The following is a 17,852-nucleotide window of genomic DNA, read 5'->3' on the forward strand; positions in this document are numbered from 1 at the left end:
AGCATTATTTACCCTCCTAGTTACAGTGACGCCTTAGACGCTGGCTTTGCACTCTCGGGGTCAAGGTTCGATTCTTATATATATGAAAATAAATTACAAACTTGCAGTTTCAGGCAAGAAGATTCTTTTCCTATATGTCTATGTGAAACTTGGAACCCCCGGTGCGGGGCCTCTTTTCACCCCAGGGGCATAATTTGAATAATCTTCATACAGGACCATTAGATGATGTCACATGCCAAATATCGAGGCTCTACGCTTTGCGATTTTGGACAAGAAGATTTTTTCCTATCGGTTTCCATGACAACCAGAGTTCTGTGTGGAATTTAATTCTTCGAACAAGTTTGAAAGGGAACCATCCAAGGATCATTCCTGTGAAGTTTGGTGTAAATCTGCTCAAGAAGGTCTTGAAGAAGAAGATTTTTTTTTAAAATTGTTGATGGACGGGCGACGGACATCGAGCAGTCACAAAAATCATGAGCCTTTGGCTCAGGTGAGCTAACAAAAATCTCAAAGAAAACATACATTTATGACAGATTACTGGGAATTAATAACATAGGAAGATAATTGAAATAGAAGGAAAAGATACAAAAGGCATAGTCGACAAGGGTTCTATGATTACAAATATGTCAGTTGATTTTTACAACTCCATTAATCCGAAATCACAATAATTACTGTCAATTGACGATCTTCACAATGCTGCCAATGGAAAAAAAGCTTCCTTATGCTGAAGTTAAAATGTCTGTATCATGTTTTATTGTTCCCATGACGGAAAATAATCATGATGTTCCTGTAACAAATAGGGCAAATGTTATGGCATTTCAAAGTATCACCAATGAATCATTAGTCATAGTTAAGGTATTGGACCCGCAATAGAGTACCTCCTTTTGGAAGAATATTCAGTTCCTACCATCAACCTACTTTGACTGCAATTTTCAGAGGTGGGGGTGGTGGGCGTAGGTTCAAGCCCCACTGGGACCGAATCATTTTTTCCATATTTTCCTTTTTTCTAGTAAGACTTCTTATGGATGTATTGTACAAAAGTGGAAATTTTTTATTTTATAAGCGATCTCTTGCTGTTCAAAGTGAATTAAGTCAATTAGTAGGGGTAGAGTTAGACATCTTTAAAAATACTGAGTTACATGCAGTAAAATGCTGTAATGAATTCTCTGCAAACGTTTTAAATAGTGGCCATTACATTGAAATTTGTCTCTATTATAGCTTGAGGAAATACCAAAAAATACACAAAACTTACAAAGTAACGGCACGATAAAAGTTGTTTAATATTTGCAACACTGTGCAAAACATGGTCAACTTTAAGAATATACCAAGCAAATGCCATTTTTTAAACATTTCTTTTAGGGGTCCGATACCTTAAATCTACACAAACGCGACGAAGACTATAACAAAATTTCTTAGAATAACTGAAAGAACCAGCTCGTGTTTCCATTCTATCAGCAAAAGCAATATCTATTCAAGCTTAGTCGTATTTATGTTATCTGCAAGAAAGTAATTTTACGAGAGACACTATTGCTTAGCAAAGACAAACTAAGAAAAAAAATAACACTGCAACAACGAGCTGTAAATGAAACCTTAACAGTTACAAAATTAACATTTTGTGTGGAAGTAGACAACACTAATTTGACACAAGATCAGAAGAAAAAGCTGAACAATTTGTACTCTAAATGGAATCACATTTCCCCGACTATATAAATCTGGTATAATAATAATAAAAAAAAATAAAACTGATATTTAATGTTTTTAACAAATAATTACGAGTGCGGTCCGTTAAGCGCAACCACACCTATTAGAATGCTTGTTTGTTAATCTTTATTGACAGCTGTCCTTTTTGAAATAATGTTTCATTATTTCTTGTAATCATATCATTGAACATTATTATTAGAACCCATTGTTGAGCATTTAAATTTTGTTATAAGACCTACCCTCTCAGTAAATGCCACAGCATGTACATGTAGTCAGGTCGTCTACAGATATAAGATATTACTGACTCAGATGGCGCGGAAGCAGTAGTTCAAGTCCTGAAACCAAAGCTTTGCATTACTTAGGTCTTTAAATATAGGAAATCCTTATTCTATATACACTCAACTAAATTCCTAATCGGTCTGTTTTTATTGTATTACTTTTTTGTTAATTATGCAAGTATTAACACGAAATTTCACATACCGACATTTAAATAGGTACTGCAGCTAATTATTGATTTATTTTTGATCGACTCATCGCCAAAGTAACCACTTTAGGCGTTTTGGCCAATTTAGCATATTTTGCACGTGCATGGCTTGTGCACCAATATGCACGTGTTAATGAACACTTTTGGCATTACTGACGAAAGTCCTACTAGAAAAACACATATCATCGTTAAATTGACACAAGAGCAACGCGCCCGGGCTGTCGGACCTATTCAAATGTCGGCATGCGAAATTTCGTGGTGTAAATACCTGCATTATTGACAAAATAGTAATACAAATATAAACCGACCGATTAGGAATTTTGTTGAGTGTAGGTATCACCTGACAAAAATATTGTCGATCCGTATTGAAATGAATTATACTGCAAAAAAAGAAAATGCGTGTTACTAAAAAGTTTTTACATCTTCCGTCTAGAGATTAAATAACCGTAGACAAAATCCATGAGCTAAGTGACCTCTATGCTCAACAATATCCTGTCTTTTGTGATACTGTGTGTGTTACTATACAACAAGTTTTTTTCCTGTTAGAGTGATGAGTGGTCGTGACACAAAGTTCGGACAAATAACAAAGTCAAAATGAAATCATTATAAATTATATTACAATTCTTCTTTGTGCGCCTAATTATTATTATTATTATTATACCAGATTTATATAACCCTCTTTTCATGATAAACTCTTTCAAAGGCTCTTTACATATAATAGCAGACGCGGTCACACAGGGCTACAGACAGAGCTAACTTAGCCTAGCTCTTTGTGAATAAACAGTCTGGTTTTTTAACGTCCCCGGTGTATAGCACCGATTCACGTCAAGCCCTCTTTCCTGGGAAGAACCAGTACAGGCCTCTAGTTAGGTGGGAGACACTCAAGAGCATCTCAGAAATTTCATTGCCTGGACCGGGATTCGAACCTCGGACCTCTGGATTGACAGTCAAGCGTGTTACCGCTAGACCACCGGCCACCTTTTTATTTATTTGCTTATTTAGCAAAGCCTGAATAGAAAAATCTCTATCATCATTTTACAAGTCTAGTACATATGAATATTGTTATTTCAGAAGTAACAGAATGTCCGGAAGGCTAGCAAATAAAGACTTTGACCAGCTAGAGAAATGGATTGGCACAGGTTCTAAAACATTCACACTGCTCTTTGCTATTACCAGAGATGGGTGCGATGCCAAGGTTTTTCATCAGAAATGTGACGACATTGGTCCGACAGTCACCGTTATGTATAATGCTAACGGGTCTGTCTACGGAGGATACAACCCTACTGCATGGACCCCGGGAAGTGGAAATGGCCTATATAATCATTGTACTGACGCCTTTCTCTTTCAGCTATATCTAAATGGAAATCCAAAACAAAACAAGTTTGTACTGAAAAAGGGATGCTACCAAAATGCTGTGTATAACCAACCCGTGTACGGACCAACATTTGGTGGAGGACACGATCTTCCATCGTTTACAGGAACTGTGAGCCGATCTGGTGATATATTCAAGTTGAATATGAAACCGAATTTTGGAAATACGTACGACATGGAGGGTTTCAGCATAAATGAAATAAATAACGGGAACCTCATTGTCACAGAACTTGAAGTGTATAAAGTAACTTGTAAGTATAACATTTTTTATGTCTTCCACATTCTAGTATCAATCTGCGGAGCAGTTGGGTATAAAATGATGGGATTAGTGTGTGATAATAGAAGAATGAGTTATCAAGATACACAAAATTATCTGGAAGTCTGTTCTATCAGAATAAAACGGAATCCTGAAAATAAACATTAAAGCAAATACAAATAGAAATAATATTTAAGCGGGATTATCATTTGCACACTTACATATTACACATAATTGCAAGACGTGAATGTTTTTGATGGGTGATGTCCTGGTAATAATCCCGGTTAAAATAATGGGTTATTATAACAACAACATATGCAGTAGCTTGATCTGGGATACTGTATTCAGAAAGTGAATCTGGTATGTGGAAGGTCCAATAGATCAAGGTTATGTTATAACGACCTTTGTATAAGATACCTCCAGCTTTATGTCCCAAATTGGTGCATATTGCTTTACTGCTGCCCGTACAACCATTCGTCCTCCATACGTCATCCCGAAATATTGTGCGTCCAAATCCCCACCCCCTCACCACCACACACTATTAGCCTGATTTGCTTCAAACTTTTACAGATGAACAAGCTTGATGTGAAAATTACCTTGGGAACTTTTCTGAGACAATCTTTACCATGTTAATAGTTGTGCTATATAAAAAATAAAAAAAAACTTATGTACCCAACTCCACAAACACAATTAAAAAGATATGCTTGAAATGTTCGCAGATGAACGGTATTGATGTGAAGATGATCATAAATAATGGACATTTTATTGTGGCTATATTTTTAGAAGTATAGCACTTTTTTAATTTCACAAAATAGGCCATAGTGAAGACGTTTGTTGTGTTCAACTCCTCATAAACTTTTTGAAGGAATGGCTTCAAAGTTGCTCAGATGCACAGCCTTATCTGAATACAGTCTTCTTCAAATGTTTAGACAAGATCATTTTTGTGAAAATGGTCTGTACGGAAAATAGTGGGCTTAGTGTGCGTCCTATTTACTTATTCGTGCTCAGGTCAGGAATATTAATTAATGAAAGTAGTACGGCTACGTGCAAAATACATGATTTTCAGTACAATACGGAATTTGTTTTCTGTCTGTTCGTATTTACTTTTGAAAAGCCATGTTTGCAGAATTTACGTAGGTATATAATGAATATTGTAACTGTAAGATACTCATTCCACAGTGTTCCTGTAATAATTTCAATGCATGAACAGATATATTTGCAGCGAATCTTGTCTTTAATGTTTTTTTATTCACAGTGCAATAATCAATATTCTTCATTTCCAAAAAGCTTTTTGAAATGAGATACAAGGGATGTTCGGAAAGTTTTGGGACAAGTGCTGTTATATTCTTAGTTTTTAATATTTTACACAATTCTTTTAACCCCTCGTAGGTATGTCATAAGTCTCAATAGCCTTTAACCAAAAACATGCTTGCGAATTGTCCAATTAGTTTAACTATTCGTAAATATTTATTATATATAAGTTTAGTCGTGCATATATGACGCCCTTATTCTAAGATAAACCAAACTGCAGCGATGGTAATGAGTTTAGCCAAAACATTACTACTATATAAATGGCGCCTCGGTCAATATTCATATATCTTGCGGTGAACATTTTTCATATCACCCTCTCAGGAATGCAATATTTATTTTATCATACCGAAAGATTATAAGGGTCAAAGCATTTACTTGAAAATCAACATAATTTATTTCACATTAAACGTAATTACTAACCAAATAATGAAGACAGAATTAAAGAGTCTCTACTTGTTAGCACTCATAATTTGTGGCGACTTTGCTGTGTAATAAGACTTTTCCGATAGATTTTAGTCGAGACGATTGATATCGCTGACCCCTACATTTACTCTAATATTTCGATAATGCGTCAATCAGTAGCATTCGAAAAATGGCGATAACTTTCTTTTTCCTAAACGAAACATATAACTGTGAACACCCATTTTCTTAGTTAGATCATTTCCAAACTTATAGTAATAGTTTCGATTCAATATTTGATAAAAAAAATTGTTTTCGAAATATTTTGCACTTAGCATAAAAAAGAAAATTCGGCCCTGTTTGCACATGAAAGAGCACCAGAAAAGGGTAATTCAGTCCTAAAGCATAATTATATAAGCGCCTCGTCTGAAAATTTTTCGACTCAGTCTTTTAATCAATGCGAAAGTATCAATCTCTTAACGGGTGATATGAAAAAATAATATCACATGCGCAGAAAAACAAAATAACGCTGTTGCGCATGTGATATGAAATTATGGACCATATCAGCTGCGTAGAAATTGAAAATAATGATTTTGCGCATGTGATATAAAATCACTATTGAATATGATATATTATTCAAGTTAAATTAATGGGAAATTTGCATTGGACATTTATATGAGGTATAATAATGTAAAATGTAAAACGCATAAATTAGTTCATATTTTATTTTCAACCTCTCCTAAAACTAAAAGATGCAACATTTGATTGCCTGCCTGTATTAGTTAGGTTTCTGATATTGCATTTCCAAAATATACATATTACGTCATCCGACTTTAGAATTGCAAGAAAACTTAAAAAGGTAACCTTTAGTACACTTTAATTTCAGACGACGAAAGGCGAGTGAGAGAACCTTGGCGAGACATAGATGATTGGAATATACAGGTTTGTGTTTTCTATGCATTTGTACGAGGGAGATTAGATAATTAATACTGCCTCGATATAAATTTGTGTCTTATTCTGTTGATAATTTTACGCATTCGTGCGCGTCAGAATAATTCAATAATCAGTATAGTGGACGCAACTTGACCCCGATGGTCAACCTTTGCATTATTATACATAATAAGGCACAACCCATTATTGAAAAGGAGTGTACGTGTATTGGAAAGTTTAAACTGATTAAATGAAAGTATATATACTTTGATACTGCACTGTTTACAAATTATTTCCATATAAATATATACGAATGCCCTAAGCACCCTTGATTTCTACAATGAAATAGTCGATATGAATAATCAGTCTACGGTCAACCATCGCGGTCAAATTGCGAGTACTAAATTACCTCATACATTTTAAAGTATATAAATAATTCTAACACGATCCGCAGCAGTTGCTATATAAACATATAGCGAAATCGCCTATACATGATTTTACGATAAAATATAGCTGTTCCATTCCACCCTACGATTGTAACATGACTGTGAGATTCTATATGCAGACTAAATACTCTACTCTTTCAGTGCTAAGTAGTAGTAATAAAAAGTACATTAAATTTTCTAAAACAAACAATTTCTAAATGATGAATTTATTTGTTTATATTTTTATCGTAAGAAAATGTTTCAGCCCGGTAAGTTTCAACTTCAGCATCGGTGCATCTAGATCTATATCTGCTCGTGTGCGTAGTTTATAATTTCTGCATTGTAGGCCCCACAGATGTCAACTAGATTCTACTTTGACAGTAAATAAATTATAATTCATGTTCCAATCTTCAGGACTCAAGTGTTTACGTGTTTATATGCTGCAAAGTTCTAGCGTGTATGTTTCAGTGCCATCATGTAGGTGACGTGTACTATTTTTAGAAACTGCATGTAATCATAAATTTTGAATGACATTTACTTCTATTTCTATATCCGACCTTAAATGTTATTGAAAAAAAATAACATTTTCACAGCAGTAACTATTTAATACTTTAGTTAAAATTTACTGACAATTCCGTTTTATGCAACGCTTTCCATTCGTGGGGAGGTTTTAATAATAGCATATGACCAGCCGAATGACGTATCAAGCTAAAATGTAGTCCTGTAAAATGCGAAGAATTTGCGTGGTTAGAATCGAAGTAATAAATTTGTTCCAATAATTTTATCAGTTAATAAAATATGAGCAGTCGATCGGATGCGAATATTAAATCACTCGTGCTACGCACTCGTGATTTAATTATTACGAATCCGAACTCCTGCCTATATTTTATTAACTGATAAAATATAGGGACATATTTATTATTGCTTAAATCTAAATCTCAAATACTACTTGATAAAGCGGTATTTCTAAGGAAAGATAAAAAGGGACTCAACAAATTCCATGCATAAATTTCAAGACTTTGTGTCGTAACAATTAAAGTAGATCCACGGATATTTTCATATCTAGCTAGAAATTAGAAATGAATAAAACTACATTTTCATCATTCGATAAATGTCTGACAGTATTATATTAGCGTAAGAAAACAGGCATCGTTACATCCAAAACTATTCCGTTAGCAAATGACAGTTATTTCAAAGACATTGCTGTGATATAAATATATGAATGTCATATGGTAAAATAGAATTAAAAGGCATTCTTTTGCCGTAAGACAACAGAAAACCGTTGGCGAAATATAAATGATATCCATACAACGTATAAAATAGAGAACAGGTATTTATAAGATTATAGGAATGGTTGCAATATATAATGAATGACCCTCGTAAAGTTCAAATTTACAGGCACAAGGTGTCAAAGTGGTTTCCCTCCATCTGCTGATCTTCCTCTTCTATTTTAACAAGTAAGAACTGAGCTTTAAGACATACATTTGTACATGTATTGACCAAAACAAGCGCAAATAAACTTCCACACCAGGTACAATCAACCACAAGGAACGCATCGGTATCTAAATTTGTGTGTTTAACTCTTAGAAAGGTTTAGAAGATTTCATATTTCAACAGCCTGCAAAAACGGAATGCTTCAGATAGAATATATTATCAAAATTAATATAATTGCAAAGTTTGTAATATTTCAGGAGCTAGAAAAACTGAAAGAGAAAGTTGTTACATTCAAGCCCCTTCCTGACCTGAATTTCAGTGAGGCAAAAATTGCAATGACTGGTCCAGTCGGCGCGGGAAAATCAAGTTTCTACAACACGATAGACACGATATTTCGCGGCCGAATTACACAGCGGGCTTGCAGTGGAAGTGCTGAGCGAAGCACCACTACTGGGGTAGATTATTCAAACAAATTTACACTTTTTGTACACTTCCTCTTTTTACTTATTTATTTCTCGTTATTATTTTTTTAGTGTATTGATCTCTGTTTCACATTGCTCCCTTTCTACAGAAGGCAGTAAACACATGTACATAATACCATACTTCCGTGGTATTTTCTTTCGAGTCTTATCCCTGTGCTCTCGGCTTGTGATTAGGAAACTACTATCGATAATGTTTTCTACGTCTGCGTGATATTTTTATGTTGCATGCCAGCCATTATCAGATGAAAATGCATAATAAGAGGTGTAAGTTAGAATTTTCTTGTCTGTAAAGTAAAAAAAAAGTGGAAACAGGTCGCCCAACTCGACAAAAAACGAAATATTACAGGTTCGGTTTTTATTGAATCTGTTCATAGACAGAAGTGGGAATGCACGCTACCGTCAACCATTTTTTTGTTGTATAAGAAGGTCCCAGGTACCTCTCTCTGCATTATGTAATCGAGGACAGGCATATGAGTAGAACCGCCGACCATCCGAAAGCCAGCTGGATGGCATGAACATTTCTACAGTCATTATAATGACCATTATATTTATATGTAAATTAATATTAACATAATCATAAATTTACTTTCTGTTTCTATATTTAGAATGTCATTAATCCTATGCACGTATTATCATTAACAAAATATTGCAATATCGCCTTGCTAATTAATTTTTTTTATTTATTTATTTGGGTTTTACGGCGCACCAACACAGCATAGGTTATATGGCGCCAAACAGGACTACAAATTTTGGTTCCACATCTCATTTACATCGAAATAAAAACATGAGGTATGGAATCAAAATTTGCATACCTGCTGGAATCACAGAGTTACTGCAAAACCAAGTGTTAAGACCCTATTAGTCGACTCTTACGATCATGCAAGGGTAAGAGAGTGGTTGGTTCCAATTCTTTTCATACACAGCTCGTCCCAGAATCACATGGGACACCTTCATTGCTAATTAAAGTTAGGCAAATTAATATACTTAACACTTAACAGTTTAAAAAGCAAGCGTTTTCGCTTTGACTTCATAATATGACATACTTTATCGTCTCCATACGTGTACTATTTATATCTATAGTATATACCGTACTCAGTGACGGCTCAATCTGGAGACACTCTCAAGTTCGTGTTGTTTGACACACCTGGACTCGAAGACTCCACCGGACTCGACGAGAAGGAATGTAGTAGACTTTTAGATGGTAACATACCCAACTTTTATCAGGTTAGTAGGTACTAAGTTGTTTCCTGCGTGTTTCGACATCAGCGAATACCCGGTATCTTATATGATCGGAGACATTTTGAGAGAAGCGAATGTTTGTGAGCAGGAACGTATAATACATTTGATATATATTTACAATTGCCATATGCCTGCTGCCAATATGTCATTGTCAGTCATTATTAAACGAAGAAATTTGGCACATAAGTAAATGCTTACTTAAAAGTTAATTTGTTTGATAGACATATAAAAACACATCTTTAAATAATGTTTCATACAAAAGTAACTATTATATAATTCTTTTACAAGAAACATATAAATGAATTTGAAGCTAAATACTGGGGATGCCAGCGGGGAGGTAAATCATACTGGAACAACGGCAATAAGTATTCAAAGGGGGTATCGGTTTAAATAAAGATAAACTGTAGATAATCATCACAATAAAAGTGATGATCGATTTATGTCGATGACGTTTGAATTAGATATACACAAAATGTACAGAATATTAAATATTTACGCATCAAATTACATAAAAGAAAGGAAAACGTTTTCTAACTCAGTTAAAAAAATCTCTTGCAGTATGATATGCCTCACATAATTGCGAGTAACTACAATTCTACTTTTAATAAAAGCTAAGATCGGAAAAGCTATTCGGTGTCCTCGCACGAAGATTTCGGGTCACGTGATCTCTAAAATTTAATCTATTCGCTTGATGTAAAAAAATATATATGGCGAATGCGCAATCCGTCTACGAGAGATTATACATTTGAACGTATTACTAACAACAGTTAGTCGCGTATTGACTTTTTTCTTTCTTCGAAGCCGATCAAGAACGGAATATTAAATACCAAAATTAAACATTTCATGTTTTCGGATATAGACCTAATTTCCTTTAAAATAAACACGGAAGACGTATAAAAGAAGGAAGACGTAGAAAAGGGGCCGGGTATTTGGAAACTTAATACCAGTTTTCTCGAAAATCCTAATTATGTTTCACTATTAGAAGAATGGTGGGCGATTTGGAAAATAGACTAGGCCGTAGGAAAATCGAAAAGAAAATGGTGGGATCTAACTAAGTGTAAGATAAAAATAATAATGCTTGCGTTTTGCTCCGAGCGAAAAGAAAATACAAAAAAAGCGAAACCCAAATATTTCAACTTTTGAAAACAGGCTAGAGTTTTTTATTAAGCAGGAAAGATAATAGTGATACAAATCCGGAATAGAAAATCTTATGAGTTAAATAAATCAATTTTATGAACATCAAACAACCGTTTCAAAAATAAAATCAACGGCACAGTTTATCGAGGTAAATGAGACATTCTCTGCTTACTTGTTTTTAAAATGGAAACAAAAGCTTTGGTAGAAAATATAATCAAATCAAGGAAATTTGAATTTGCTGAATAAAACATCTTAAAAGTTCAAACAAAATGTTACAAAACTTATTTCAAGCTGAACGTATTGATTTTGAATCAGCGAATATTCTTCTCTCAAACATAACAAACCAGTTGACGATAACCTTGACGTTCACTTGAATAAAAATTTAAGTTTTTTTAGAATTTTAAAATTCAGCGTATAATTAAAAAAACCTAAATCACCCGGCATTGGTTGACTTCCAAATGAGTGGTATTAATAATTTTGGTATTAAATAAAACACGATTTCAAAGAAATTGTTGATGAAATTTTAGAGAACAACTCTTTAAGCGACTCCTAATATAAAGGAGTATTGCCATTAATGTATAGAGGTAGGGAGAGCGCAAAGATTTGAGAAACTGGCTACCTACAACTCTACTTAATGCCGATTATAAAATTGTGGCAAAATGTCTTTCTGATCGCTCAAAACCTGTTTTATCAAATTCAGTCTTATCAAAAGGGTACATAGAAGAAATATTAACGAGGCAAACAGATACATTCAAGATTTGATTTACTACTGTGATAATGTAAATCTAGACGGTCTTATCATTTTTAGCTCACCTGTCACATAGTGACAGGATGAACTTTTGTGATCACCCGTCGTCCATCCGTCCGTCCGTCCGGCGTCCGTCCATTTACAATTTCCTTGTAAACATGAAAGAGACCACATTTTGTATTTGATTTTAATCGAACTTGCACACAACTTGTATGGGCATAATATGTCGGTTCTTTTCGATAACTGGTCAGATCCTATCATGCCCCTTACCCGGCCAAAATTTGCTATTCTTTGCTTGTGAACACTATAGAGACAACATTTTGCAATCAACTTTAACCAAATTTGCACACAACTTGTATTGGCATAATATCTCGGTTCCTTTCGAAAACTGACGAGTTCCAGAGTTATGGCCCCTTAAATTTGCTATTTTGGCTTTTACAGCAATATAGAGACTTAATTTATGGTTTGATTTGATACAAACTTGCAAAATGTCTTCAACAATAATAAATAAATCTTGGATTCCATGGTGAATCTGTCAGATTAAATCATAGGTTCTAGAGTTATGCCCCTGATTGACCCCTAGGCTAAAAGAGCCAACAGTTGGTAATTTTTACCTTGTAAACACGATAGTAGTGACATGCTATATTTGATTTTAACCACACTTACACACAACTTATATCGCAGTAAGATCTATGTTCTTTTCGAAAACGGGCTAGATTCATGGGTCCTAGAGTTACTCTACCTGAAAGGGGCAACATTTTCTTTTTTGGCCTTTCAGCCATATAGAGGTTTCATTTAGGCTTTGATTTGATACACATTTGCACAGTATGATTATCTTGATGATCTCTAGGCCTTGATCGAAATTAGGTCATGTCGGGTCAAAAACTAGGTCATAGCTTGTAAACAACCTAGATGCCCCATTTATGACCCTATCTTCATGAAACTTGGTCAGAATGTTTGTCTTGATTGTTTATTGGCCAAGTTTGAAACTAGGTCATATGGGGTCAGAAACTAGGTAACCCAGTCAAATCAAAGCAAAAGCGTGTTAACACTATTGTTCATTTGATGTGCATGAAACTTGGTCAGAATGTTTATTCTGCATGAAATATCGTATGAATATTTATCTGGATCATTTGGGGTCAAAAACTAGATCACCAGGTCAAATCAAAGAATAAGCTTGTTTACACCCTAGAGAGCACAATGTTTTATTCGGTCTTCATAAATGGTCAGAATGTTTGTTATCATCAGGTCTTGGGCAAGTTTGTATCTGGGCCATGTGGGGTCAAAAACTTGGTCAGTAGGTCAAATCAAAGAAACTGTTTGTTTACACTAAAGATACCACGTTTTTTGGTTCAATCTTACTGAAAATTGGTCAGAATATTTGCTTCCATGTAAGCACTAGGAAAAACATGTTTACACTGTTATGGTGTGTTACACAGGTGAGCGACCTAGGGCCATCTTGGCCCTCTTGTTTCTCGATCAGGTCAAAGCGTTTGATCGGTGCGAATGGAACTGGATCGATTTATGTTTGCAAAAATTTACATTTGGTCAAAACTGCAGAAACTGGATCAAAATGCTTCTTAAAGGCTCAAATGTGAGTATTCAGTGTAATGGTTTTATATAATAAAAGTTGATTTTTTTCACTGTCACACGTTCTATAAAGCAAGGTTGTCTATATTCATCTTTTTATATATTCTACAAGCAGAGCCTATGGCCTTCAAAATATGAAATTATAACCGTAGTTGGCACCAAACTTCCAGTATGTACTTAAGAAGTAAAAATAAACTAGTTTTTGGATGATACACAACTGATCGCGAAAAAAAATGAAGACTCTTTGCCCCATATTTTCAACGCTCTGAATGCGCTTATTTATTTATAGGCAGATTTTTTTAAAAAAAACGACTAAAATTATAAAAAAAAATAAATTAGACTAAGTCCTTTTGCATTCATCACGGCTACGGCATTAACAATGAGGACATCTGGCCAGGAGAATAAAAACAATAAAATTAAATCATGTCTAGAAGTTTAGAAACCAAGAGATCTCACATTTCCCGGAAAACCATTGATAATCAAAACTTACGGTTATTAGACTATAATGTACGAACTAGAAACACAGGGTATACAAGAAACAAATGCAAATGAAATAGAAAAACTAGTATCAATTTTTAAAAAATTCCGGTGATCTTAAACTTTTAGTATATCAGACCTATAAGTATTGCTTTAAATATAAAAAAATGTTTTACAAGATTTTGCATGCAGATGTTCAAAATTGGAATTTAACAGGAAAGTATGTGGTACCTGCACGAGAAATAGATTTATATGAAGATCATTTTATAAAGTACATCTCTATTGGGTTTTGATTCTCTAATCCTGGTAAACAATTAAAAACTGGTGTGAGTTTCCCACATGTTTTGAAGCGTTAAAATTGGATAATATCATTAACTGTGAATTACATAGAAATTATAAAATTATATCACGCAACAGACCGCAGTATTTTAAGTCCTATTTTGAAAAGTTATATTGTTACCATTCAAGATGTTTGGAATAGTTCAGCTGGAAATTTCATTTCAAAAAGAGAGCTTCTACGAAAATTAAAGAATTTTCTTGAGACCAAGAAATGTAAATATCTAAATATGTATTAATCACAAAAATCAATATCTATCTTAGTTCAATCAAGACGTTAAGTTACCAACCAAAGGTTCTGAGAAGGAGACCGCTACAAAAGACAGGATACATTGTGTGCTTTTTGTGTTGGATGCAACCACACTGGACGTTTTGTCATCTTAAGTTGTAGAAAAAATTAAAAACTTCCAACGCTTAATGAACCAAAGAGGTTTGATCAATTTTATCAAATCATTAAAGGTTACGTAAGATTATTAACAAAAAATGAAGGTATTACCTTATTACCATAGAAGTCAACATGCCAGTGTCAAATTTGGAATATGAATATTACGTCGGACAAGTTCGGACAAAAAGCAATGATTATTACCGGATAAACATATTATCGTTTAACAAATAAAAGTATGGAACGATGAAATACACTCAACAAAATTCCTAATCGGTCAGTTTAAATGTTATTACTATTTTCGATAATGCATGTATTCACACGCAATTTCACATACCGACATTTGAATAGCTACTGCAGCTAATTGTTTATTTATTTTTGGCCGATTCATGCCCAACATAATCGCATTCGGCGTTTCACCGATACTGCATTTTTTGCACGTGCAGAGCATGTGCACCAATATGCACGTGTTCACTTTTGGCATTACTGACAAATGTCCGGCTAAAAACACATATCATTGTGAAATTGACATAAGAGCCACACGCCCGATCACAAGCTGTCGATATTTTACAACAAAATTTCAAATCGGTCACTTCAATGAATTGTACTTTGATTAAATATCGACAAAAGAGCCCGGATGGTAGAGAGCCACCGATTGAAGGTTCTTGTAAACGGAAATAAGGTTAAAAATGGAAACAACCATCAAAGTAACAGCTACAAACAAATTATATCAAAATTCCTTTGAAATTCCAACACATTTAACTCACGTGTCGTAAATGTGTCCCGGCTAGCAGCATTCCGACAGCTCGATCACATTGATCTTGTGTCACAATGATATGCTTTTTTCTAGTAGGTCTTTCGTCAGTAATGCCAAAAGTGTAAACGAACACGTGGATACTGGTGCACATGCTCTGCACATGCAAAATATGCAATATTCGTCAAAACGCCGAATGCGACTACTTTGGTCGTGAGTTAGCCAAAAATAAATCATCAGTTAGCTACAGTGCCTACTTAAATGTCGGTATGTGAAATTTCGTATAAATAAATGCATTATTACCAAAATAGTAATACAATATAAACTGACTGGTTGGGATTTTGTTGAGTGTATATGACATACTAAGTATACGAACATAGCTCTTTGCCTTTGGGTACGTTTTTGGAGCACATATGAGCTTAATGAAATCTAAACAGGTCCTTTATCATGTTTATATATGCTTTATTTCCTCTAAAAGTATTTTGAGGTCATTAAATGATGTTTTTTTTTAGAAATTCCACAACTAATTGTACTGACGAAGATCGATAAACTCTGCAAAGACGTCAAAAAGGATATATCGTTCGCTTACAAAAGCTGGATTGTTGAGGAACATGTCGAGAAGGCATCGCAACTCCTCGGTGTTCGCCGGTCCAATGTATTTCGAATGAAGAACTACGAGGACGAAAAGGAACTCGATACAAACATCAGCATCCTCACATTGATTGCTTTAAGCAAGATTTTAGATTCGGTCGAAGATTTTATGTACAATCTTCGAGATCGGAAAAAGTTTGCTCAAATGAACATAAGTGAACAAAAATGAAAAGATGCTCTAAGAGGATGTCTAAGACATTTATCGCAGATGAAGAAAACGGATTAAAAATTAAATAACATGAAACGAAAATGTGTCAGTTGTGCACAGATGATTATGTACCTTCGTTTTCTCTTCGGAATATATGTATATGTACAATGTAAATTAAGTAATGTTTCAGCAATATTTACGAAGCTTGCAAATGTGGGACCATCGCAGGATTAGATGATGCCGCAAAAGTTCTACTGCTAATAAACTAATATGAAAAGTATATGACAAACATTTATCACACATGTACTGTGAAATGATTTGACTTACACCATCTATATGAACATCTATATACTATTTGATCAAATTGATATTGATATAAAAATGATAATGCTTGTCACAAGAAACTGAACAGTCTTTTAACAATGAATTTCTTCATTCGTTCGTTCGATATTTATTTATCTTTTGACTTGCCTTGTTTTAAGGTTTATGTTATTAATTATGAAATCTGATTTTGACATCCTGTATGCCAATTCGTTACAATATACCGTGAAATCATTAATATTCGTGGGGGACTAATTTTCGTGGATTTCGTGGTTGAGTCAATCCACGAAATCCTTTAATCACAAAAAAGATGTAAAATTCCCATTCATTTTATGTTCTAAGGTTAAAGTCTACGAATTCATATCCCCATGAAATTGCCGTTTTGACTAAAACCACGAAATTTCATGTCCACGAAATTAAATGATTTTTCAGTACACAATAAGAGAAGGATGTGTGCAGTAATCTGTTATGATAAATTTATATAATGTACCATTTGTAGAACTCTTTGATTATTGGATACGCATATGTTTATGTAATATGTACCATTTGTAGAACTCTTGTTTATTGGACACGCATATGTTTATGCAATGTTATCTTTTATTAACATTGAAACATTTAAGTATGTATTTTCATTGTTCACCATTATTCATTTGTTACTTCTTCTTTCATCCACAAAGCGTATTGATCATTTTGTCTAATAGTATTTAGAAAGCACGTTTCTTCGTTGCTTTAAAACTTGCAAATTTGTTGAAATTATGAACACGCCCAGCTTATTATTATTTTACCAGAAAATAAACAACAGAGTTGAGCATTTGCGAAGTATATATGATCTCTTGTCCAGTATATTATGATAAAAAGTGGAAAACCACAGGTCATCTAAACCTCATAAACGCAAATGTTGCATGCCCTGTTTGTGGACGGTAGTGATAGTGCTAGCTACCGTCCACACCCTCTAACCCCTGGTTGAGCAGAACTCAACATCAACTCATCTTAAATGTACCAAACTGTAATCAGGAGACATCCGCAGATGTATTCATATGGCGGTGCACATGGAACCTTCAAAGATGCACAGAGTGCAATTCCATGAAAATCAGCGTATGATCTCCAGAAAAAATAATGGATGAGCCACAAACAAGGAAAGAATAGGAAGAACTAAACAAACTGGAATTTAGAGGGAGAGGAACTGTGATTATGGAGCCTGCATATCACAGAAACTACCAAAAGACAAAAGTAAAAAGCAGGCACACAATCCAGGGAGTGATTAAACTCTTTCAAA

The 17,852-nt window shown here is 34.3% G+C and overlaps 1 protein-coding gene across 4 annotated transcripts in view; it reads left to right on the forward strand.

The window, feature by feature from the left end:
* LOC123532333 (interferon-induced protein 44-like) overlaps positions 1 to 17,852 on the forward strand; it is a 33,702-nt gene that overhangs the window by 2,801 nt on the left and 13,049 nt on the right. For 2 of the 4 annotated variants that reach the window (XM_053517709.1, XM_053517710.1), the window contains exons 1-2: positions 8,629 to 8,766; positions 9,874 to 10,017. In XM_053517709.1, coding sequence (XP_053373684.1) covers positions 9,992 to 10,017 — 26 coding nt within the window. In that variant the 5' untranslated portion in view covers positions 8,629 to 8,766; positions 9,874 to 9,991. Of the gene's footprint in view, positions 1 to 3,256; positions 3,808 to 6,408; positions 6,465 to 8,568; positions 8,767 to 9,873; positions 10,018 to 13,356; positions 13,512 to 14,584; positions 14,751 to 15,968; positions 17,390 to 17,852 lie in introns of those variants that run through there. The other 2 variants (XM_053517712.1, XM_053517713.1) reach the window with 2 other exon arrangements.

The sequence above is a fragment of the Mercenaria mercenaria genome, chromosome 11 (assembly GCF_021730395.1).
Source record: "Mercenaria mercenaria strain notata chromosome 11, MADL_Memer_1, whole genome shotgun sequence".
NCBI lineage: Eukaryota > Metazoa > Mollusca > Bivalvia > Venerida > Veneridae > Mercenaria > Mercenaria mercenaria.